This window comes from Halichoeres trimaculatus, unplaced genomic scaffold (genome assembly GCF_033239565.1).
Source record: "Halichoeres trimaculatus isolate MK-OKI-2021-1 unplaced genomic scaffold, fHalTri1.1 fHalTri1_scaffold_15, whole genome shotgun sequence".
NCBI classification, from domain to species: Eukaryota; Metazoa; Chordata; class Actinopteri; order Labriformes; family Labridae; genus Halichoeres; species Halichoeres trimaculatus.
This window is the reverse complement of record NW_027437193.1, coordinates 34696618-34721928: the sequence shown is the minus strand read 5'-3', so window position 1 is coordinate 34721928 and position 25311 is coordinate 34696618. Positions and strand designations below refer to the sequence as shown.

The 25311-nt window shown below is 42.9% G+C and overlaps 1 protein-coding gene across 1 annotated transcript in view; it reads left to right on the top strand.

Annotated features, from left to right (window-relative positions):
* LOC141804138 (xenotropic and polytropic retrovirus receptor 1 homolog) overlaps positions 1-24645 on the top strand; it is a 42706-nt gene extending 18061 nt beyond the window's left edge. Inside the window, exons 2-16 of the mRNA XM_074688436.1 lie at positions 1188-1239; positions 7991-8092; positions 8244-8467; positions 8637-8786; positions 9342-9425; positions 10373-10454; positions 15761-15850; positions 16380-16477; positions 16769-16948; positions 18430-18595; positions 18695-18889; positions 20810-20976; positions 21154-21293; positions 22385-22606; positions 24299-24645. Of these exons, the coding sequence (XP_074544537.1) occupies positions 1188-1239; positions 7991-8092; positions 8244-8467; positions 8637-8786; positions 9342-9425; positions 10373-10454; positions 15761-15850; positions 16380-16477; positions 16769-16948; positions 18430-18595; positions 18695-18889; positions 20810-20976; positions 21154-21293; positions 22385-22606; positions 24299-24353 (2007 nt within the window). The 3' untranslated portion in view covers positions 24354-24645. The remainder of the gene's footprint in view (positions 1-1187; positions 1240-7990; positions 8093-8243; positions 8468-8636; positions 8787-9341; positions 9426-10372; positions 10455-15760; positions 15851-16379; positions 16478-16768; positions 16949-18429; positions 18596-18694; positions 18890-20809; positions 20977-21153; positions 21294-22384; positions 22607-24298) is intronic.
* The last annotated feature ends 666 nt before the right edge of the window (positions 24646-25311 follow it).

Genomic DNA, 25311 nt, shown 5'->3' with positions numbered 1-25311 from the left:
TACAGTGGAGGAGCAGCAGATAATCCTGTAAAAATACGAGGAGTACCGCAGTATTATCCAGGTCAGGGGCAACACGACTGCGGCCACGAGAAGCCGGAGGGATTGCTAGCAAAAAATCGCCGACTCTGTGAATGCGTCAATTTCCAAAATGCTGATATTAATAGACCTATCTCATCATGTGACGACACGGGCAGTTAGGACCTTATTCATTCATGTTGTCAGTCAGTGTGTGTGTGATCAGCATCATAGCCGACCTCATCATTAGAAAGAGTCCACTTTCCTACAAATCCCAAGGAAAACGCTCATTATAGGCAGTTTGTATTGCAGATGCAATAGCAGTGGGGGAAAAAGGACGTGGGAGCAAATAAAAAATAAATAGAAAAACATCCTTCAAAGTGGTCAGTATGAAAGATTCCATTTGCACACATTTCTACTTTTCCCTGACAATGTCTCAGTTATGATGAGCAGTAAGATATTGTTTGTTCACAGCCCATAAGAAAAAATGTTGGGCCAAAAAGACAGGGGGCGGTCCCGCGCCAGAGGACTTCACTCCGGCTGAGCAAATTGGTGACTGAGCGGTCTTTCGTGCCCCGAGAGAACCGATTGGTCAGCGGGCGGTCTGTCACACCCCGTGAGCTCTTATCCTGGAACTTAATCTGCTCCAGACCAAGTTTGGCGTTCAGCATCAGTTACCGGGGCAACGTGTCTGGATAAAAAGAGATCCACATTCATAGTACGGAAAACCCGAAACTTATCCTGGAAGTTATCTCTCTAAGAGCTAATCCAGCTTCGTAGTACAGGACCCTGAACTAAGCTGAACTGAACTGTTGTTGTTGTTATCTTACAGTGAGGAGTGCTCCCATTACTGATGATGACTCCACAAAACAAAACACTGCTGCACTTTTGTGATAAACTTCAATATCCAAACTTCTGAAAAACTACCTCTTGAGAGCAGTACATTTTTTTCTTGAAATTTGAAAGTCGAAAGTTGTTGTTTTTTTTTTTGTTTTGTTTTTTTAATCTTTGGGGTTTTCAGTTGTAATGAAAATGTGATCAAAAACTGTGGTGACAAAATATCTTCTGCTGGATGGTTGCAATCGAGACCTTTGGAAGAATAACCATTTTTGTAGAGTTGTTTGATATTTGTCTGCTAAGATGTTTCATCCTTTGTTTTCCTTTGTTTTTAGGCTTTCAAAGAGATGCTGTATGCTGCTCAGGACCAGGCCCCGTCTATTGAAGGTATTTTCCAATTGTACACACTAACACACACACATACTTACACTATAGACTCTGGTAATTGTTGTTGGCCTTGTTGTTCTTAATACAAGGAGTGATTTTCTGTTGTAAGAGTGTCAGAGACCATTATAGATTCAACCACTTTGGAAAATGTAAAAGTCTGTTTTTTTAAAGTCATGTAGGCTTGAGTGTAATTGTAAGCCCTTTTTTCCCTCTTCTCATGCTTCCCTAAGACAAACTTTCAAAGTTATGGTTGCAGAGACTTAGTTGGCAAAAACAGATGACCAATCTACTTTAACAGTGCATCAGTGACATCATCTGTGCATGTTTTTAAGCTGCGTTAACATGACAGCATATCCCGGAGTTGAACTGTTAAGGAGTGAGACATCTCACTTCCTCTCCAGCTTTGCTTGGAGTGGTGCGTTCAAGACGTCAACCCAGAAGTGACGGGTAAACAAAGCAAAGCTTAATATGTCACCCTGGAGTGAGGCAGCTCACGTCTTGCTCTCTCTGCAGGGAGCTGCACACCAAACAGTAACCAGAAAGTGATAAGATAACAACACGGCAGTATGGTGACAACCTATGAAGCACCTTCATGTCTTAAGTTACTGAAGTCTGGGAGCATTTCATTCATTGTACTCTTATCTTAAGAATCCAGTCAGAGATGAGATGTGTACTCGTTGATTTTTCTCTGTTAGCTTACTGTGCAGCTCTTCACCTCCACTTTCTCAATGACTTTTCTTCTGATGCTACCTCATCCTACATCTTTGCTAAATTATGTGTCTTTGTGGAAGCTGACTTACAACAACCGCAGTAAAACCAAAATTAGAGGCTTTGAAGAGTCTTAAAATGTCTTTAAACCAGTTTTTAGAGCCTTTATTTTTAATCATGTAATAACTGGTCTCCCTGAGCCCAGCACTTCACATCATTTAAACAACATTAAGAGTTTGACTTGCACTCTTTGTCTTACTGGTGTTGACTCTTTCATTTCTTTGAGGAAAAGTTGTCTGAGAGATGATGAAACTGGACTTCTTGTCTGTTCTGAAACACCACAAGACAAACTTCTGAAACATGTTCACTTCAGCATCTTTTAAATAGAAAAAGAAGAAGCTGACCAAACATGCTAAACAAAACCTGCATTTGGTCAAAACAGCTCCTGCAGGCCAGGTGAAAGATTAAGTAAAAGGAAACACACCTGATGGAATGAATAAAAGTTTTAATTGAATTAAAATGAAGTGCTGTCATAGTCCCAGTGATATTTAAAGGTAGAAAGCCTCAGGTGGTGATAAGACTGATAGATCTACTCTCACTGAAATTATGTTAAAGACTGAAACAGGGCTAGCACCATACATTAGGAAGGATGGCTACATGGGCTGGTCACATTTGGATTTTATCCTTTTTAATAATCATTTACAGGGTAAAATTACGGGACAAGTCCCAAATTTTGCAGAACAATAATAATCAATGATCAATGTTCCTGACACCATTAACTTATAACTTCAGTTTTAAAAACTCAACTTGATGGGCAACTGAGTGATATATTTTTGTGTTTATCCAGGAGCATAATATTCACCATGCTCACTATGCCACCACAAAAGATCCAGAAAGAAAAGTTAAAAGATAGCCTGATGTTATTTGTACTGCCCCCTTGTGGAGATGGGTATAATTATATTTGATAAATGTTTTAAAAAGCATGCATTTGACACCTTTGTTACACCCCACCAAAAGAGCAGCCCCAAGTGGCTAACAACAAACCACAAAAGATCCAAACAAAATACCGAAAGACACCTTAAACCTTTACAAAACATGATTTGTTGATAAAACACCAAGAATTTAAATGCACAGATAAAGCAACACATTACCTCGTTGGTAATTAGTGGCCTCACCTGGAAACAAGCAGAGGAGAAACATACAGCCGGAACAACCTTCATATACTTGCAACTTTGAAAACAATCTTTTTATTTGCTGGAGAAAAAATTAGTGCATTAAGTGTAAAGCCCTGCTGTTTAAACAGTGCATCTTAAATTAACTCATTTTTTTTAGGTTTTACAAAACAAAACACAGAGAAATAAATGGTTTAAAGTGTTTTTCTAGAGCCCAAAGTGACATTATCTGGTCCAACCCCCCTAAATGAGTTTCCTGTTATTGTTGAAACAGACAAGGAGTGAAACCTCACATTCATAAAAACCTAAAACCAGTGTGTTTTATTGATGCTGTATTGATGTTAGCATGCAGTGGTACATGCTGTAACTAACCTCAGCCTTTGACCTATTCACCTATCGATTTACTTTACAGAGCACAGAGCTGTCTGTACACAGGAGGAGAGGAGCTGTGTCACAAACCACGTCAATAACCCTAAATGAGACACATTTCAAGAGACAGAGCCCGAAAACTGAATTATAAAGCAAAGCTCAGCTAATCAAAGAATAATAACATTAAAAGCCTATTTTAACTTCACACTCTCCTCTCTGCATTACAGTCTGAAGTGGCTGAGCAGACATCATATAGAGTAACAATCATTGTTTTTACTGATGAAGCACTGTTACAGTTTGTACAGAACCTGTGTGTGATCTGACTTGGCAGGTCGAAGGCCGAGGTCCCTGTAACAAACATTTGAGACTAAAGCGTGATGTAGCTGAACAAACAGAACTAAAAAACATCAATCGTGAGATGAAAAGTGTAGCCCATTACATAGAGACAGACATGTCATAATGGACATAATGACAATAATCAGGATGAAGTGAGCTGTGTGTGATGAGAAAAGAGAAGAATAAGTCCAAAAAGGGACGGGGAGATTACTCAGGTCTGACTGAGCGGGCTGTTTGTGTGTTTGTGAGCGTGTTAGTGAGCGTGTTTGTGCACTGCTGTGGGGCTTAGAGGGGGAGAGCAGGGAGTGGTCGGTGCTCCAATTGACTTAATTTGGTGTCTTGTTTAAAAGCAGCCAGTCTGAAAGATGGTGAATCATGGAGTCTGCTGAGTCTGGCTCCAAACCACCTGCCTTGCCTGTTGTTTTGCTGTTATTGTCGTGACAGCAGGTTGAAGTTAGTGGTTGGACACACCGGCTCTCAGAGTCCACTGAGCAGTTAGGTTGAATGTGTCTGAGCATTAGATCTCAATCATATGGGGTCAAAGATGGTCTGAAATACGGGGCTCTGGTGGTGTAAAACTAAAATAAAACATCTGTTTCATTGGGAGGAAGAGGACTTTAGACCTTTTTGTTCTGGATTCAGCTTTGGTTTTAACATTTGGTTCAAATCTACTGAGGTTAATAGATAAAGATGCTGTCACACAGAGGTGGGTGGTGTTCCTTTCTAATCCCTTAACGTGTCATTTTCTGCAAAGACATGAATTCTGAAAAACCCTCCTCACCAGTTTAAGTGTGTTTTAGATTTTGCACACACACCTTTTGGTGTCAGAGCAGACATGATGGAGCATGTGTATCAGTGAAAGTGGATCATTACTTAGCAAATGGAGTTTGACTTTAGCGAGGGCTGCAGGGGTCTGCGTCCTCCAGTCCACAGGTCCACTTTTCTTCTTGAAAGTGTGTTTTATCTGCTGCATCTGTTGTTTTCAGATGAGTGAAATACACAACTTGACTCAAAGAGTGACTGTTAATGCTGTACCTCACAATAATGGCTGTGAAATGATGCTTGGCTCAAGCTTCAGTCATTTGATGATGAACCTATTTAGTTTCTGGCAAATTCCTCAGAATTTCTAACACATACCAAAGAGTGTTGTGTTGTTATGAATATCATAACTGATAAACAGTCTCATAGAAAGGAGACATGTTTTCAGCTTCACGTGAACTCAGACAAAGAAACAAAAGCCCAGTTTCCACCAAGCGGTTCAGTTGGTGCGTCTCTGTTGATTTGTAATTTAAATGTTTTGTGTTGGGACCCCTTTGAAAACGAGATGCTACATCTCAAGGCCATCCTAAATAAAGTGAATCAAATTAGATTGAATTGTTTCCTTTGACTTAAACCGGGACATGTCCCCAAATTATCGACCCGTACCCATTTTTGGTAACCTTCTGTTGGTACTGATCCGACCCCAGAAGGTGGAGATTGTTCTTTGTAACAAAGAGCCACATGCCAATCACAAAGAGACAAATTTCTGGATGTCTTCATCGTTGTTCTTTGTTTACTGTGTCCCATTTTCTTCTTTGTTGGATTTATTAATGGGGTATACTGTGTTGCACTGCTATGGCACCATGCTATTACACAACTGAGTCGGCTATCGGCATCCAGCCTACACGCCGCTTATCAAGAAAGGCATGGTTGGGTATGGAAACACAAACAGGACCAGGCTCGACCAAGACAACTTCTTCCAAACTGTACTGATCCAAACCGGACCACTTGGTGGAAACGGGGCTAAAGGTAGCATAGAAAAGCAGATCACACAGGCCTGTCAGAAGATACAGCTGACTGGGAGCTGAACATACGGTGAGCCTGACCTGATCAAGCCTTTTTCAGAGCATCTTGAACGATCTTTCAAGATCCCAAAATCTTGTTTTCTCTGACTATGTAAACACCAAAACTACCTAAGAATTTTTAAGAACAACAAAACAAGGAACACAAGTCAAACAAAACATAAACAACAGTACATCATAAATAAATGAAAAGGTGAGTTTCTAACTGATGTTTGAAGATTGATTGATTGATCAGAGCAGTTTTTAATATTAGTGTGTGGTGAGCTCCAGAGGGTGGGGGCGGCTGTGGAGAATGCTCTGTCTCCCCAGGATCAGTACTTAAACAGCAAGCAATGAGAGCTGTGGCCTCAGAACTTCTTCCTGAACCTCCTGACCTGGCTTTCATTTCAGTTTTCCCCTTTACACACACACACACACACACACACACACACACACACACACACACACACACACACACACACACACACACACACACACACACACACACACAACACACACACAATCCTCCGGCCTCTTACTGCACACACTTCTCCTTGTCCTGCCTCTTTCTGCTCGTCTCCTGGATCATTATATGTTTGTTCTGTCGGCATCTTTACCAGCAGTATTTTTTGTAATTTACATAAAATCTCATCTTGTATAATTCTCTTTTCACAACAGTTGGTGAGCTGTTTGAGGTGGAGGCTCGTTGTTAATGATATGGTGGATTCAAACCAACAGGCTACCGAGTGACGTTGGCTCCAACCAGTTGCACTTATCAGCTTTTATTAACAACAGCTGAAGTAGGGCGACATAAAACAGGAGGAACCACAGTAGGTGCCTTTACAGGGATGGGCTGTGTCCCTCTGCTGTTCCTAAAAACACAGCTCCAAACAATAAGTTTGATCTCCAAACAGATAAAGACTGTTCTGTTCTTCATCTGAGAGGGAAACACCTTCACCTCCACCTCTGCTTTCAGGCCTTTAATTGGACAGAGGACAGTGGAAAGAGCAGGGAACAGGGTGAGATTGGAGGGGGGCATGCAGGAAAGAGGCTCACAGGCTGGACCTGGACCTGGGCCACCTGCGCGAGGGGAGGGCAAACCTCATGGAGCGTGACCCTAACCACCAGGCCATCTTTGCTCCTTATTGTACAGTTTTTCCTTTCTCACATCCAAAGCTGTGGTGGGCAACTAATCTTTACAAGGGCCCACATGGGAAACCTGAACTGTGTCAGAGGGCCACACCAACAATAAAAGGGACTTCATTCTGATCACAAATAACTTTTTATTTTTGAAAAATGTACTTGTACATGTGATTAGCTGCTACTGGTAACCAGAAGAATAAGGATGTTCTTCATATGCGTGTATATGTGTGCAGGTCAAATAGGAAAATGCTCCTATAGGATTAATGAACAGGAAAATAAAAAGAATCATTGCATTAGCGTTTTATTTTATATTTAGCCTGTTAGACTCCACAAATACTGAAAAACTATAAACAACGTTATATAAAAAGAACAGTAACTTGAATGCTTTCCACTTGTTTTTTTTTACTTTTTTTACCTCTGCAGTGAGAAGAATCTAATGTGGCTGGGCTTTAAACAAGCCCTCAGAGATCAGGATGAGTTTCTGAGGTGGCTGTGAAAGACAGCTGAGAGGTGATCCTCATTGAGAGAGGATCTGTTTGGATCTGTTGAACTTCACGTGTCCTTGTTCACACACAGGGCTCTCATGCCCAGGCGCATCCATACGGAAACAACCCATGCTTTTTCAAAATGAAAGCGGCACAGTTGTATTCCGTCATTTTTGTTTATTTTAGTTTTAGTCTTTTTCATGATTGACCTCACGCAGGCCAGACAGGGTCGCCTGAAGGCCCGAGTGTGGCCTGGGGGCCGTATTCAGCCCATGTCTGCTCTAAAGGGACCAACTGTGCGGTTGGTTTACATGTGGTCCCGGCTCTGGCTGTACAGACTAGATGGGATGAAATTTACTTTTTATCAATACACTTTTGTAAGAAACAAATAACACTTGAACTTTTGAAATATTAACATTGGCTGCACCCTCCTCAGTTCTTCTCTTTCTTTAATTTTCTGTGTCACAGTGTTTGTTTACTCTGCCATGCTTTTCGATGCTTCCCCTGGGAATCCTGTGTTTGCTGTCACGTTGCTATGAATTCTGGGTAATCCCATCATGCCAAGTCTGCAGTTATACCTTCCTACATAGACAGAGCCTGGGCCTCAGTCTTCTTGTCCCAGCCCTCCTTCTTGTGCTTTATGTTGATCTGTTGCTTTGAGAAACCAGTTTTTATTCTTCCTGTTTTCACTAAAACCAAACACTCTATCTTCTTTCAGTTACAGATGAGGACACGGTGAAGAGGTATTACGCTAAGTTTGAGGAGAAATTTTTCCAAACATGTGAAAAAGAGCTCTCAAAGATCAACACCTTCTACTCAGGTACGGCTTATAACAACAATCTGTTTACACGCCCGTATGTGTCTGAAACAGCCGTTTAGACGTAGCTCTAATGATAGCCCTGCGCCCTGTGTGCCAAATGGCTTTTCTATCTTTAGAGTCCCCCTCATCTCTTTTTCCAATCATCTTCCAGAAAAGCTGGCTGAGGCTCAGCGACGATTCGCCACGCTGCAGAATGAGCTCCAGTCGTCGCTTGACGCCCAGAGGGAGACCTGGGCCAACGGGCGGGGCCTCAGGAGGAGAAAGACTGTGTTCGCTTTGTCACAGCAGGAGCGATGCAAACACAGGAACATTAAGGATCTGCAGCTGGCCTTCTCCGAGTTCTACCTCAGCCTTATTCTGCTGCAGAACTATCAGGTGATGGCTCACCCAGGAGAAATATTCATTATCAGTGAATCCTCCAAGCACTTTGTTTTCAACAGCAGAGAACAGCCTGTCAAATATCCAGGGGAGGAAAAGTTTGAGTGAGGTTTGACGAACTTATTCAGAGTCTTGGTCTTTTCTGTCTCTCTTTGGCTTCCTGCAGAACCTGAACTTCACTGGTTTCAGGAAGATCTTGAAGAAACATGATAAGATCTTGGAGACATCGAGGGGGGCGGACTGGAGGGTGGCTCATGTTGAAGTGGCCCCGTTCTACACGTGCAAGAAGATCACGCAGATCATCTCTGAAACAGAGGTGCCCATTTTTACACACATCCTCAGGAACATCCACCTCTCATGTAGCTAATGATGTATTTCTGTTATCTTGGATCTGTTGTGGTGTATTAGGGAGCTAATCAGGATCCAATCGCTTTAAAAAACACAACTACAGAGATCTGCTTTTCATTTTACTAATCAGATAAACCATCATTGAAGCATTTCACCTGCAGAACCATCAGCTATCAGCAGACTATGAATGGAGTCTCATAGCTTTGCTTTAATGATGCTGCTATAAAAAAAATGAGTGGGTTTTTTTTTTTTTGGAGCTAAAAAGCTATGGATGAAACTCAGAGTTGTGGCCTTGTCCTTTGCATGATATATATTTTTTTGTTCTTCTTCACCTAATAATAATAACAATTATTATTTTTATTATTATTATTATTAGTAGTAGTTGTTGTAGTAGTAGTAGTAGTAGTAGTAGTTTAAATAGTATAGCACAGGATCAACACTCCTTGAACTGTTTCCCCTGACACTGATGTAAGAAGTGAACCCCAAAACATTGTCTGTGTTTTTTTTGTTTTGTTTTTTTAAGGCGTTGGTCACAACAGAGTTGGAGGGAGGTGATAGACAGAAGGCCATGAAAAGGCTGAGGGTACCTCCTCTGGGAGCAGCACAGGTCAGACACACACTTACACACACACACACACACACACACACACACACACACACACACACACACACACACACACACACACACACACACACACACACACACACACACACACACACACACACAAACACACACACACTCACAATCAGTAGAAGTGGTAATAGAAATGAACTCCAGTTCCTCCCTACAAAAACACACAGGAAATGATGCATTATACAATCCAGAACATATTTAAAGTACAATAACGGAGTCCTATGGAGTGAAAGAATCAGCTGGTGATTTTTTTTCTGTGATGCCTGAAGGAACAGTGATGAAAGCCTTATATAACCCCATCCTACATCTTTCTGTTCATTGCAGAAAGTATCTCTTCCACCAGTTCTGCCACTGCTGTTAAGTTGAACTCCACTCATGGTGATCGCTGAGCAAAAATATGTTTATCTGCAAAACAATCAATAATAAAAACATTATTGATAAAAGGATTTTCAAACCAGGAAATCCGAGGTATTGGTTCCTCACCAGAAATCATAAAATTAGACTTTTGCGCTGCACTTTCATCATCCCCTTCTCAATAGGCCAGATTCTCACCTACAGACACCTTTCTAACAGGATCTCAGTGTCTAAACCACTTTTACAACTGTTCACATGAGGAAACCCGGTTGTGTGGAAATGATTTGAAAGAGTTGTCAGGGTGAATAAAAATATTAAATTCAGACGGAATTTTCACAAACTGACATTTTTTTTAACTTACTGAGAAATTAATTTAATTTTTGTATCAGCTGTTTGATACATTTGAAACAAGTGTAGTTCACATTATAAAACAGTTTGTATTTCAGTTCATGTTTGATGGGGATCTCTCCTCTCCTGACACTTTCTTGGCTCTGAGCCTGTTCACTTTTTTCTCCTTACTGAGCCGTTCTCTGGTGTTGACTGTGTCCTGGTCTGTGTGCCCCCAGCCCGCTCCTGCTTGGACCACCTTCAGAGTAGGCCTGTACTGTGGAGTGTTTCTTGTCCTGATAGTCACAGTGGTTATAACAGGTAACACACACACACACACACACACACACACACACACACACACACACACACACACACACACACACACACACACACACACACACACACACACACACACACACACACACACACTCAGCTGCATGCAAACACACAGCACACCCCTCAGTCAGCCTGAGTCTTCATAAAGACTGTATCTTAACATATTGTTACATGTGAAGGTCTGAAACTTTTAACCATCCAGTGACTCAGGCTGAACTTCCTGGAATATAACAGGCCGCTCTTTCCAGGCTACAAATAAACTAAGAGTATTTTAGCAAGCATTGGTCACAGGGAGGCATCGGGGCTGAATCTGCGTCAATACCAAGAGTCATAAAACACAGTTCCTCAATGTTCACTGAGGGCCTGGTGACCCACAGAGCTGCACGTTTTAATGAGTCCCTGATGGAGATGGATGCAGTACTGGCAGAGCAGTTTATCGCTGCTCTGACTCAGTGATCACTTTAATTGATGCTCTGGGTTTGAACGTTGATATTTCAATTGAATAAATTCAGCGCTGTAAAATGATCAGCCAGTCAGATGACTCACTGCAGCACTTTATGACTCCCTGTCGTAGAGTAATGACATGAATAAGGATTATCTGAACTGCACCTAATTCTGTGTTTTCTGTGGCTTATCTTGGAGTGAAAAGAGGCCAAGAAATGCCTCTGCCACTTACAAAAAATGTTGAAAGGAGAGACTCGACAGGAAAGGTGACGATGCACTGCAGTATGTTGAGTCTCCTCCACCTGTGATTGGTTACAGCGACAGAGAAATGTGTTAGTGTATGCTACCAACCAGCTTGCTGCATCAGACTCACCGCTGTGCTCATACAGCAGAATGTAGTTGAAGGCAATGGAGGAAAGGAAACTATATAAGAAAGATGGGGCTTTAGTTTTCTAACATCACGGTGAATATGAGCGTAGCGTTTGTAGTCACACAGATTTACACACCTAAACAAGCTAGTGTCTAACCCTATGTTTGTCCCAGCTCCAAAATGTATTGTATTGTATGTATAGACCAATTTCACAGTAAATGTCAGCAAAAATTTGCGCTCACATTTTGGCAGGAGCCTTAAGCTCCATCCATTGAGATAAGTTGTAGTTTATAAAACACCAAATGAAAGCTGTCAGCAGCATACACATGTCTGGTTGTTCTGTGATCAGCTGTCAGAAACCATACTACACAATCCAGTCAACTTCTATTGACTTCTGACTGTAACAGAGCTGCTGGTGTTTTAGAGCAAAAAGTCACAGGCGTTAAGTCACTCCTGTCTGTGGCAAACTCTGGATTTCTCCACTGACTGTCTGTTCACTGACTTTCTGTCCACTGACTGTCAACTGAGTGTCTGTCCACTAAACACCTGTCCAATGACTGTCTGTCAACATCCATTTCATTAACACCTGTCTTCTGACTGTCTGTCCACTTAACGTCTGTTCACTGACTGACCATCCCCTGACCGTCAGTCCACTGACTGTCTGTTAACTGACTGTCTGTCCACTGACTTTCTGTTCACTGACTGTCTGTCCACTGACTTTCTGTTCACTGACTGTCTGTCCACTGATTGTCTGTCCCCTTAACGTCTGTTTACTGACTGTCTGTCCACAGACTGTTCAATGACTGTCTCTCAACTGAATGACTGTTCACTTGACTGTCTGTCAACTAACTGTCTTTTCACAAATTGTCTGTCAACTCAACATCTGCCCACTTAACATTTGTCCACTAAGCACCTGTCCACTGACTGTCTGTCCACTGACTGTCTGTCCACTGACTGTCTGTCCACCCACTGTCTGTGTATGACTGTCTGTGTATGACTGTCTGTCAACTGACTGACTGTCCGTCCACTAAACATTTTTCACTAAACATTTGTCCAGTAAACATTTTTGTCCACTAAACATCTGTCCACTGACTGACTGTCCACTGACTGTCAGTCCACTGACTGTCTCTTCACTGAATGTCTGTCCACTGACTGTCTGTCAACATCCATTTCATGAACACCTGTCTTCTGACCGTCTGTCCACTTAACGTCTGTTCACTGACTGACCGTCCCCTGACCGTCCCCTGACTGTCCCCTGACCGTCCCCTGACCGTCAGTCCACTGACTGTCTGTTAACTGACTGTCAGTACGCTCACTGTCTATCTACTCAACCGCTGTTTCCTGACTGTCTGTTCACTGACTGTCTGTTAACTGACTGTTCACTGACTGTCTGTTTACTGACTGTCTGTCCAATGACTGTTCACTGACTGTCTGTCCACTGACTGTTCACTGACTGTCTGTTCACTGACTGTCTGTTTACTGACTGTTCACTGACTGTCTGTCCACTGAATGTCTGTCCACTGACTGTTCCCTGACTGTCTGTTCACTGACTGTCTGTTTACTGACTGTTCACTGACTGTCTGTCCACTGATTGTCTGTCCACTGACTGTTCCCTGACTGTCTGTCCACTGACTGTTCACTGACTGTCTGTCCACTGACTGTTCACTGACTGTCTGTCCACTGACTGTTCACTGACTGTCTGTCCACTGACTGTTCACTGACTGTTCACTGACTGTCTGTCCACTGACTGTTCTCTGACTCTCTGTCCACTGACTGTCTGCCCACTAAATGTCTGTTTACTGACTGTCTGTCCACTGACTGTTCACTGACTGTTCACTGACTGTCTGTCCACTGACTGTTCACTGACTGTTCACTGACTGTCTGTTCACTGACTGTTCACTGACTGTCTGTCCACTGACTGTTCACTGACTGTTCACTGACTGTCTGTCCACTGACTGTTCACTGACTGTCTGTCCACTGACTGTTCACTGACTGTTCACTGACTGTCTGTTCACTGACTGTTCACTGACTGTTCACTGACTGTCTGTTCACTGACTGTTCACTGACTGTCTGTCCACTGACTGTTCACTGACTGTCTGTCCACTGACTGTTCACTGACTGTTCACTGACTGTCTGTCCACTGACTGTTCTCTGACTCTCTGTCCACTGACTGTCTGCCCACTAAATGTCTGTTTACTGACTGTCTGTCCACTGACTGTTCACTGACTGTTCTCTGACTCTCTGTCCACTGACTGTCTGTCCACTGACTGTTCACTGACTGTCTATCCACTGACTGTCTGCCCACTAAATGTCTGTTTACTGACTGTCTGTCCACTGACTGTTCGTCTACTAAATGTCTGTTTCCAGACTGACTGTCCACTGACTGTCTTTTCACTGAATGTCTGTCCACGAAACACCTGTCCACTGACTGACTGTCCACATGGGTCACTGGATTCCTGTGGGATTCCTGTGGGATTCCTGTGGGATTCCTGTGGGATTCCTGTGGGATGTGAGTCAATTTTATATCAATCAGGGGATTGGGACGGTTAGGGATTTAAAGGAGCAGACGGGACCGGGAACCAATCAGAAAATTTAAATATAACATGTGACATGTGCCGGCATTTTGTAGTTTATTTCCAATAAGCCTAACTGTAAGGTGTTTAAAAAGAACTACACTTCACAGAAGCCAACAGTGCTCCTGGCAGCTGTCTTCCACTGAAATTCAATTAAGAGCAGGAATCAAGGGAGTAAACACTACCGTAGAATACGATGTGCTACAAACTGACTGACTGACTGCAGATAATGTCTACAGCCATTGCATCACTAGAGTCTCCATTTTTTTTGCTTTTTGCTTCCTTCCGAGATCAGGGCTCCACTTTATAAGTGGCCCGCTCGCTGGGTTCAAAGTGCAACTGAAAGGCTCTGGGTCACCTGACTGCGCACTCCACTGGCCCACTGGAGCCAGTTAAATAATCTTTTAAAAATAACTCATAATTACATAATTTTTATTCTTTATCAAACTGTTATTTGTCAGAGATCAGTGTGAGATAATGCTGTTATCGACTGATTTAGCGACAGTTTCATGTCTGTCCCTCTGCACGCACATAATGGATAAAAGGCACCGATGCACACAGCTCCACTGCTCCTCCTCCTGTCCCAGCAGTGCGCTTAAAGCTTCAGGTCAAACTGCGGTGCATTGCTCTCTCTGGTCAGATAATCTTGGTGAAATCCTGTCATTATTTCCAAATCTTGCAGTTAGTGTGTGCTAAAGATTTAAGAGATGATGATCTGCAAAGATTTCCCTTTTATGTGTGATACAACCCAGTTTCATAATCTTTTAAGATTGTTTGATTCCTGTAGTGTGAGCCCGGCTTAACCCAAGGTAAGAAATAAGGACATATCTGTTTAACTGACAGACCTGGACAGATCTCTTGTTGCAGTTTTTTATACACACTTGACACATAAAGGTATTGTCAATGCTTGATGGTAAGAATTGCTCAATAAAAAAGTGAAAAGAAAAGTCATTTTGCCGGGAGCGGGACGGGACAGGATTTTTTTTTTTTATTCTGGCCTGGGATTGGGCCGGACAGGATTTTTTTTCTGTGGGACAGGAGTGAAAATACCCTCCTGTGTCAGGCTCTACAACACACAGAGACCACCATCATCACAGCACTTATTGTACTTATTGTAGTTAGGGATGCACGATATTATCGGCACAATATTGGTATCGGCTGATAAAAGCTTAAAAACAGGTTTATTGGTATCGGCAGATATGAAAATTTCTGCGGATATGCACAGCCAATAAGGTGCTATTCAGTTAGGATTATTATTATTTTCCATCTGAAAAATAAGCTCCTTAAATAAAATGTAGCACTTCATTTATTTGCATTGCAGAGCTCTGTGTCTGTCACCAGGTTGTTACAGTAGCTCTAAAACAATCAAATGCAACTTGGTTATGTTTAAAAATGCATTGTACATTTAAAGTTCATGTGATCTAAAGAAATTATTTTTCTGTATTTCAATACTGAATGTCTTGAGTTTGAAAAAATAATACATTTCTTATTTATGGTAAAATCAAATGTTTTTTTGTCTTGTTTTATGTGTGTTTCTTAAACAAATAAGACGGTCACAATTAGAGTAACATATAAACTCCAGTACAGGATAGACTTAGCTTTCTTTACAGTGAAAAAAACAAACAAACTTGTGATTATCGGTATCGGTATCGGCCAAAAGGGGTTTTCGATATATCGGCATATCGGATATCGGCAAAAATCCAATATCATGCATCCATAATTGTAGTTTTTATTCAAGTTCATCGATAACTAAAAGGATCATTGTCAGCCTTGTGCTGTTTTTCACAGGAGTGGTCTGTGGTTTTTGTTCCCTCCTTTCTGGTTCTGCACAGCTGATACTTGTCCTCTGTCTGTTCTGACCCAAAATCTTTTTTCCTTTCCTTTGAATTTTTCTGTTTCAGGAGCCGTGATGAGCAGGAGTGCCGATGTATGGCCTATGGTCAGGATCTACAGAGGAGGCTTCCTGCTCATCGAGTTTCTCTTCCTTTTAGGTACACACACCCACACACACACACACACACACACACACACACACACACACACAATGTTTTGTTATGACTTACATCTGTTTGTTTCTAATCAATTCTCTTTGTTTCAAGTCCAATCAAACTTTATTGTCATTAGGCATTACATCCAACAGTCGTGCAGAGAAATGAAAGTTTATCTACGGCTCAATGAAAATGACACACTGTAAAATGAAGTGAAGTAACACACATGTCTGATTCCTTTTCCTCACAAATTTACAGCCTCTGACAATCAAGAGTCTGAATGTTTTTCTATTAAAAGTTTGTTTTTGAAAACTCTGGACAGATTATTTATTCTATATGTTAAATGCAGCTTTGATCCTTTTTATAAATATATTTCAAATAAACTTAGCAGTATTTTTGTTTTATTATCATCCACAGCTGTTTGCAGATATACATCTGTGTGTGTTTTTAAACTGTTTATCTGACCAGGATCCAGTGTTGTGATTTTATTGACCAGTTTTTATGAAATACACATGCACACACACACACACAGGCATCAACACCTATGGCTGGAGACAGGCCGGAGTTAACCACGTCCTCATATTTGAACTCAACCCCAGAAACAACCTGTCACACCAACATCTGTTCGAGGTCAGTACACACAGACACACACTCAACAAATGGCTTATAAAGCCAGATAAAGAACAGTGGAAACGTGCTTGCTCTTTTCACACTCTGACACTTTTCTAATCAAAGTGGTATTTTGTAGAAATCAGTGCTGGTTCTCTAACCAGTGATCTAACAGAGTTTTTTTTTGTGTGTGTGTGTGTGTGTGTGTGTGTGTGTGTGTGTGTGTGTGTGTGTGTGTGTGTGTGTGTGTGTGTGTGTGTGTGTGTGTGTGTGTGTGTGTGTGTGTGTGTGTGTGTGTGTGTGTGCACACAGATTGCAGGCTTGTTGGGTGTGCTGTGGTGCGTCAGCCTGCTCTGTTGTCTATTCAGTGATAACATCCTAATACCGATGCAGGCCAACCCTCTTGCTCTCTACGGCCTCTTCTTCCTCTTCTTCATCAACCCCTTCAAGACTTTTTACTACAAGTCGCGTTTCTGGCTGCTCAAACTGCTGGTAAGACCACACACACACACTCCGTGTTTTTCTGGGTCCTCTCTAAAATTACTTTGTTTCGCTGACTAGTGAGTGTGTGACCAGAGGGGCGGTTAAAGCTTTCTCTGTGTGTGTGTGTGTGTGTGTGTGTGTGTGTGTGTGTGTGTGTGTGTGTTTGTGTGTGTGTGTGTGTGTGTGTGTGTGTGTGTGTGTGTGTGTGTGTGTGTGTGTGTGTGTGTGTGTGTGTGTGTGTGTGTGTGTGTGTGTGTGAGTCTTTGTTTCTGTAAATGTGAGCATTGGTCAGAGCCTTAAAGTGCTGAGTGAGCAGTGCTGCTGCTGAACAAGGTTTTTTTTTTGCCTGAATAAAATGAAAAGAGAGTATGTGGAAAATCCAAAATATCTGCAGTATTTTACATTTTTATTGTCTTTATAGGGGGAGTACTCTGCTTTCCTCTACTTTACACATGGATTTAAAGTAACAGTCCTGGATGTGTCTGTAAACTGATCAAATCACCCTGCTCTAAAAATTTAACCATGCGATCTTCACCAGACCTGCGCAATGATGAGGTCATTACATCAGGATCTCCTGACTGGTTCATGGCACATTGGAGGGACAGGCCTCAAACACCAAGGTCTGCCCATAGCTCCAGCCCCAACAGGCCTCGGAGGGGCCAGCCAATCAGGGGGGAGGGGGTTTGTGGAGCAGGGAGCCTTAACGAGACAGTAGCTAAAACAGAGTCTTTCAGACAGAGGCTGAAATAAGAGATTTTTAAAACCCCGTTTCCACCAAGCAGTCCGGTTTGGATCAGTACATTTTGGTGCAGGTTGGATCAGTAAAGCCTGATCCTGTTCGTGCTTCCACAGCCAACCGTGCCCCCTCTTGGTAAACAGCTTGTAAGCTGGATGCAGATAGCTGCGTCAGCTACGTAACAGTGTGACTAGGGTCGGAGCTGTATGTCTGTCACCCCAACAGACGGGAACCAAAAAAAGATCGTAATTTGGGGGCCTTTACGGGTTTAAGTCAAAGGATGTGTGCTGTACTGAGCCGAGCTGAACCGCTTGGTGGAAATGGGCCTTAAAACACCAGTGAGAGAAAAATAGAGATATTTTTGAGCTGGGAAAAATTTAAAGTGGCAGAGGGACAAAATAAAGACTAAATAAAGCCCAGTACCCTTTCTTTGAGGCTGTATGAGTCATGTGAAGCAGCTCTTACCAGTGTCCTGATTGGAGGATCAAATTAATGCACTAAAGTGTCTGTAGGTCATATTAATCCAGAGGAGTCATCCTCAGCCTGAGATCTGTCACTACTGACTTTTCTGAGCACCTCAGACCAGCTCTGAGTCCAGAAAGAGTTTCTTAATGTGTGGGATTTTGTTCCAACCACCTGACTTTAAATGAGAACAGGTGATGAACAGGAACGTGATCTTTGCCTGGGCCTAGTGATGACGGCTTTGAAAGCGCCTTCTCTTTGTCCCTGTCCTCACGCTGACCTTCTCCTTCAGTTTCGAGTTGTGACGGCTCCGTTTCACCGTGTGGGCTTCGCAGACTTCTGGCTTGCTGACCAGCTAAACTCCCTGGTTGTGGTTCTAATGGACCTGGAGTACATGATCTGCTTCTACAGTTTTGAGCTGGACTGGAAGAAGCACGACGGACTCATCAGCAGTTCAGGTGAGGCTGAATCATGACGTCTGTGAGGAAATTACACGTGTCCGATGATGATGCATCAACGCCTGAACATGACCACCCTGTGTTTATGTCACGCTGCAGGTAGAAATGTGTGCAACTCGTACTCCTACGGCGTGCGTGCCGTGATCCAGTGTCTTCCCGCTTGGTTCCGGTTTGTCCAGTGTCTGCGCCGTTACCGTGACACCAAACGGGCCTTCCCTCACCTGGTGAACGCTGGGAAATATTCCACCTCCTTCTTCGTCGTCACCTTCGCTGCGCTGTACAGCACACACAAAGGTAGGATGGAGACTCAAACACACACACACACACACACACACACACACACACACACACACGCACACACTGGATTTAGATTGTGATTCTTTGCTATTTATGATTCTTAGTTTGCTTTTTTAAAACCAGACCATGTGAAAAAGTTAATTAATGATGATAATGTCCACAGACTATATCAGAAGCCATGTTTTCCCATAAAATGCACATCACATGAGTCAGAGAGAAACATTTCGCCCTCTGCTGGAGAAGAGCAGTAACTTTTTTCCAAAACAAGTGTATAACAGAGACTGAAATGAAGAATTTGAATTTAGAAAAAAAACATATTTTGTCCGTGAACATTATATCTCAAGAAGTAACAAACAGATCTTTATGAAATTTTAGGAAATAATCAAAATGGGATAAGGAAGAAGTGATTAATTTTTGGAGGTGATCTGGATCACAGTCTGTATCCAGGACTTTTTGAACGGATTCTTTATCATTGTCAGATAGGGCTGTTTTCACCATATGTATATATAACTCTACCATAAGTGGTCGGATTGATTTGCTAAACAATACAAGACAAGGTCACCATTATTCTGACGGATGTAAAAGTACGATCCAGATCCTGGCAATATTCTGGATACTAAGATCCTGATTGTGAAATATGAACTGGGTCTCCATCATTTTCAGCACTGTCAGGAAACAAATTATCGTACAAACCTGCAACTAACACCAGATTGTAGCAGACAGTCTGCTGAAAGGGAGTATAACATTAAAGTCGGACTAAAGTGTTGGTGACAATCACAGTATGTATGGAGGAGGTCTGCTCTCTCTGAGAACTTTTCTTGTTTGACAAAGAATCCTGATTTTTGATCTTGTCAAACAAGAAAATCCCAGTATGTTTATTTTTCGATTTTTGTCCCACCCCAGAGAATTGTGTGGGTGGCGTAGTGGCTCCAGCAACGCTTTATGGTCTAAGCTCACCAGCGACACACCCGTATGACGGGAAATGGAAGTTTGGAACCTTAGAGAACATTACAGAAGTTATTACGTAACTATGCTAGTGATGGGAAAAGCAGGTCTTTCCAGGAATGAATAAGTTCAGCAAAGTCATTCTGTCAAAAGATTTGTTCACCGATCTATTCAGTACTCTCTGCAGCTCCGTGTCTGAATCAGGTTTTGTTGAGACTGAAGTTGAAACATGGCCGAATGTCAAGCTCTGCTCGCGATCGTACTGAGAACGGCCGGTGGTGATTAATAAACCAGTGAGCTGAGAATTTAGGGAAATAAAGCTACAGTTTAAAAACTGAAAGCTACTAAAAGAATCATTTCCCACACACAAACATGATTGAATGTTAAAATGGTCAGCTGAGTAAAACAAGGTTGTAGATATAATCTGTTTGCTAACTGATCGACTCCATCTTTTTGGTTCAGTCATTACGTATCATGTCCTAAATGAAGTTGAGAAATGAACACATTTTTTCAGTGATTCAGTTCAGCTTGTTTACTTAGATGATTTGTTTGTTTTAACTGAATTATTCATGAACGTCTCATCACTGAACCATGCACAACGGTCTGCCACACAGCGCTACCCCTCACACATCTCTGATCCAACACACAGTGAGCTGGGCCGCTTTTTTCTCATTTTCCTATCTTGGTTTTCATCAAACACTAGCTTTACACACTCCTTTGTGAAACGTCATCTTTTCTTTTTCTGCCCGTGCACTTATGTCCCTCTTGAAGCAGGGATAGGTTGAGTTATTTAATGTATTATTGGAGCTTGTCGTTCATTGTATTAAAATAAAAAAGCGTTTTGGAGTGTTGGATGAATCTCCTGTATTAGAAGGTCAGAGATGTGGAGTTTAAAGTCTTATTCAGGGTGTTCTTGTTAAAATATTCACCTTATCGTGGCTCACATCTAGCGTTTTTTCTTTCCCTCCTCAGCTGAGAATCACGCAGACACACAGATCTTCTTCTACCTGTACATCAGCTGTTTGGTGGTCAGCTCCTGTTACACGCTGGTCTGGGACTTGAAGATGGACTGGGGCCTCTTTGACCGCAACGCAGGAGAGAACACCTTTCTGAGAGAGGAGATTGTCTACCCCCACAAGGTGCTACACACACTCACACACACATTCTCACACACACTCATACACACACTGATACTCCTCTCTGTGTTTTAGGAGACTTGTTGATCCATCTGCTCTTTCATTTGACGACACGTGTCGTGGAAATATTTGTGTGAACTCTTTCATTCTCCTTTCTTCCGTCTCCATCTCCTCCTCCAGGCTTATTACTACAGCGCCATCGTGGAGGACGTCTTCTTACGTTTTTCATGGACGCTTACCGTCACCCTCAGCACACTGTCTGGGTTTCCCGGCATGTCCGACATACTGGCCACCGTGTTCGCTCCGATGGAGGTTTTCCGGTAAGAAAAACCTCCCCTCGCTCTCTTGAAGCTCCCCCTTGCCCTCCCTCCTGTCTTTCTTCTTGAGTCAGTGTATTTTACCGGAAATTTGTTTTTTCTTTTGGCTGATTTGCCTGGAGACGAAGAATCTTCAGACTTAAGCAGGAGACAGAAGCAGAAGTGTAAACTGGGTGCAGAATAGCTTATAGCGTACGATCCTGTGACCCCAGGGCTCCTCAACTTTGACATGAACAACAGCCACTGACGACAGCCAAAGGCTAACGCCACGCCCACATTAGCTCCAGAACGGTTGCAGTCCAGATTCCGAGCGTATTTTCTGCGAGCTGCCACTCACATCAGCTCCAGATAGAGGCTGCGGCTGGCTGCGGTGCCGGGTGCAGAAAGGGCACTCATGAGAGCAGAAGCTCACGTGGGTTCACGTTCTTGTCTGGATTTTGGGCGAGAACAAGCTTAACGTATTTGCCTGTAACACTGCACGCTCGTGTTGTTAGGTGCTTTAGGAATTATTTCCTTCTTCAATGAGTAATTACACAAAGCTTTGTTCCTCTAATATTTTTCATTTTAAATAACGTTACTTTTTTCTTTTCTCGTATTATTCTTATAATAAGGATGGGATGTGTCATATAAAATGGAACGACTTTCTACTTCAAGAATGAGTCTCTCGTTGTTCATTGTTTTCAAAATGAGTGAGGTGTGCCGCCCACTTTTGTGACCTTGTGTCACCGGGTGTGATGTAATGTTTACATTTACACACAGTGCTGTGCTGTCAAAGAAGAGTCAAGTTACAACAGTTTGTACACTGATTTTATTTGGAAAAACAATGGATCTTCATGCCACCCGGCAATTCACTTCCTGTATAGCTCATCATATTTCATTCAGCTTGGCGCAGACCCTCTCTGGCGTCCGGGAATATTCAACTTCTTGCAGATTCTTTCCGTTGGACTCCCACCGCCCGGGGCTAATGTGAGCTTACAACAGTGATTTTAATGATACGGATTACATGCGGAAGCTGCACCGGACCCACACAGGATTCAGAGTGAGCCTGGGGTTAAAGTCTGAAATGACAAATAACCTTTTTCTGTCCTCTGCAGACGTTTTGTGTGGAACTTCTTTCGCCTGGAGAATGAACACCTGAATAACTGTGGTGAGTTCAGGGCCGTCAGGGACATAAGTGTAGCTCCGCTCAATGCTGATGACCAGACCTTGCTGGAGCAGATGATGGACCAGGAGGACGGAGTCAGGAACCGACAGGGCAAGAAGAGCTGGAAGAGGAGCTACAGCATGAGCCTACGCAGGCCACGACTGGCCTCACAGTGAGTCTCAACAACAGCAACAACTACAACAACAGCAACAACAGCTAGAGTCAACAGTCTGTTTCTGAAAAGAGAATGCAGACTGAATAGACAGAAGAAAAAAAACAAACTGTGTTCTTGTCATGGCCAGCAGAGGGCGACAGCTTTGAAAACAGTGTCTCATTTTGTTCAGGTGACTTTGAAAATGAGCTTTTCCTAGACACAGAGAACAGATTCTCCTCTCTCTGTCTAAAAACATCCAGCTCAGGGGTTTCTCTGAATATTTCTCTTTCTCCATCTCTGTTCAGTAGTAAAAATAAATCAAGACAAAGAAATAATAATGAACAAGCTGCTTACTCTAAATGAGAGGGAGTCAAAGACAAACATATGAAGGTGAGTTTTGGGGAGACTAAGAAGAGGCAGCAGGAGAGGTGGACCGGCTTGAGGATGGCACGCTTTCATAAAAAGGAGCTTTAATTTTTAAAAAAAGGCACGGCCACCTCAGATTATGAAAATGAATTATAGAAATGCTCCTCTAAGGCTTTTGTCAGTTGTTCCATTATTAGGAATCATTCATTCATTTTTTGCATTCAGGGTGGTGGCGGCTAGAGCTTATCCAAGCAGTGATTTGGCACACCTAGGCACACTCACAGCTACGGGTGTTCAGTTAACCTGATGAGCATGTTTTTGGACTGTGCACCTTGCGAGAACCCACGTGTGCACAGGGAGAACACACAAACTCCGTTGCTGGGAATCAAACTGGTGACCTTCTTGTTGTTAAGCCGCAGCACTAACCATTACGCCACCATGCAGCCCCAAAGGACTATTTAAACTTTAAATAAACTTTTCTGTGGCTGTCTGATGGTCCATACTGAGGTTTTTGAATCTATAAACATTCAGTCAAAAAAAACTTAATCCTGTTAAATCCCAACATTGAAAACTGTCTGCTGAATTTATCTTAAACCTCTGTGAGAAGTTTCAAGTGATCTAGAAAAAGTCCCCTGTTTTTCTGGATCAGCACTTTGAATCAGCCCCTTACCACCAAGACAGATAGAGCTTTGAGGAGCACAGATACACCCAAACCAGGATCGGTATCAGTACTCCCTGTTTTTCTCTGCTGAAAAGGATTTCTGTGATTAATTTTGTAGTGATGGTGGACACTGGAGCCTAACTGTCAGACAGAAAAAGGACAGAAGAGCAGAAGAAAGATAAACAGGAGAGAGATAGAGCACCAGCTAAAGGCTAACACAGGGGCTTTTGTGTTTGTGCTAATGTTTCCTCCAACCCACAGTCAGCAGTTATTCTGCAGTGGTCTGTTCAAACTTGAGAGTCTATCAATAAAATGAAGAGCCAGGATACGTTAGCTCTGCTTGGTGAGGTTGGAGTTGGTAGATGAGCTCTGGTAGGACAGAACCAGGATTCACCACCGGGCTGTGAGTAGAGATAAATATAGACAGCTTCTTTAGTGACTGGTAGAATTCAACCAACCAACAATGAAAGTGTTGCTTTTCTGACAAAGTGTTTTAATTATTCTTTCATCGTCAAGACATTTTTCTAGTCTGTGTCTTCACTTTTTGTCCTTGTATTTTTGTCCGTCCCCTTCATATTTTTATTTATTCTTATTTCAAGTTTATTCCAGTCTGACATTATGTTTAAAACTGATCTTTAGTGATGATGCAGGGCTATAACATGTCCTTTTTTTCCTCACTCTAGGTCCAAGACTCGTGACACTAAAGTCTTGATAGAGGACACTGACGACGACTCCTGACATCAGGCCACGCCCCTCGCCTGGGTCCAGAATTTATTCAAAGGAGGAAACTCTGCCTCCTAACCAAGAAATCACCCGGCGAGTTGGGCGTTGAGCTCACTCTGGAGTTTTAAGCTCTCATAACTGATTTTACCTCGCCTCCTGCACAAGCCTGGCCCAGGCTCTGAACTGATGCAGAGGAAGAGCGTTGATTCCTGACAAACCCACACACACACACACACACACACACACACACACACACACACACACACACACACACACACACACACACACACACACACACACACCAGCACCTCCTCAGTGCTCATCAGGAGTGGACTCATCATTCAGACTCAACCTCACCCAGGCAGTGGGTGCAGACACACACACACAAACACACACACACACACACACACACACACACACACACACACACACACACACACAGACATTTCCTCAAAGCGTCTGCCTCGCATGAAATTTCCAGCCAACATGGAGCGCATGTGGTCACATGGGGGGAGTGAAGCAAGGAGTCCAGGACCAAAACTCTGCCTCCTGCCTGTAGCTTTGAAACTCAGTCTTAAATGAATCCCCCTCCAGAGATCAGAATAATCCTTTCCTCTGGACTCCAGGGAACCTGAGGCCCTCGTTCCAATCAGGGGAAAGCTGAAGCTTCCTCCTGTGACTTGATAAGCTTTGTGAAGCGTCCCCCTGACCCCCCCTACTTCAGGCGCTCTGTGATGCCGATCATCACCGACCTGTTGCTCTACAGCTTGCCCTTCCAATCATCACAAAGCTGCCTACCTGCACCTCGCACGCTTTAGAAACACTCACGGGCAGAAACACGCACTTTGTGGGAGGTCATTAAGAGCAAATGCCTAACGTGTGTGTGTGTGCCCAGATGCACACAGAGCGTTCTGTGTTTGTGGGATGGACGTGCTACATGTGAGCATCCATCCTCTCTGAGAAGGAAACATTC